This window comes from Penaeus monodon, chromosome 28 (assembly GCF_015228065.2).
Source record: "Penaeus monodon isolate SGIC_2016 chromosome 28, NSTDA_Pmon_1, whole genome shotgun sequence".
In the NCBI taxonomy this organism is placed as follows: Eukaryota; Metazoa; Arthropoda; class Malacostraca; order Decapoda; family Penaeidae; genus Penaeus; species Penaeus monodon.
The window spans coordinates 30,761,610-30,762,335 of record NC_051413.1 but is presented as its reverse complement, the minus strand read 5'-3'; the positions used below and the strand labels follow the sequence as shown (position 1 = coordinate 30,762,335).

At 44.4% G+C, this 726-nt stretch overlaps 1 protein-coding gene across 1 annotated transcript in view; it reads right to left on the bottom strand.

Moving 5' to 3' along the window:
* Positions 1–726, bottom strand: part of LOC119591488 (trypsin-1-like) — a gene marked incomplete in the record, with an annotated part of 14,969 nt that overhangs the window by 13,856 nt on the left and 387 nt on the right. Inside the window, 1 exon segment of the mRNA XM_037940231.1 lies at positions 171–726. Coding sequence (XP_037796159.1) covers positions 171–600 — 430 coding nt within the window.

Here is a 726-nt window from a genome sequence, read left to right as displayed (position 1 = left end):
TCTAAATGAAAAAGAGATAAAAAGAATCAATTAACTAATCATAACAAAAGATCGTCAGAGGAAGAGTGCAAAACAAGCAAACAAAACAAGCGATGTGAGATTAATCTATAAACAGGTAAATAAACGAATAAATGAATAAACAAATAAAATACACACAGTCAGACACGTACCACAATCCTTATCGACGAACAGCGGCTTCCACTGACCGTCGCTTTTGAACCAGTCGAAAAATGAACCTTTACGGCCCTCCCGCCAGTTCTCCTTGTCCCCCTCCTCTTCCGCCACTTCGTTCACCTCCTCGTCCCCCTGTTCGCGGCCGGAATGGCTTGAATTGGCCGTCCGGTTGTTCCTGTGTGCATTTCGGTTGATTCTGTCCAGCCATCTTTGCTCGTATGCCTTCAGCCCCGCGAGAAAAGGGTCTTCGTCTTCAGTACTGTTCGGCGGGAGAGATCCTGCTGTTACGTTATCGTGGGCGAGTTCCTCTTCTCTCCTCTTCTCCTCTTCTTTCCCGTCGATGGATAGTGGGAAGAGGGCGATGATGATAAGAGAGACGGAGAGGACGAAGAGAGAAGGAATAGGTCGGTGTGGTCGTTTGGTCATTGTGAGGTAGACTTCCCAAATGTTGATTTTTTTTTTTTTTCAGAGTTGAACCCTCTGTTTTTTTACAATACGGATGGTTATAGTTTATTTTCAGATCGTGATTTTTTTTTCTGCAATTCAGTCTAG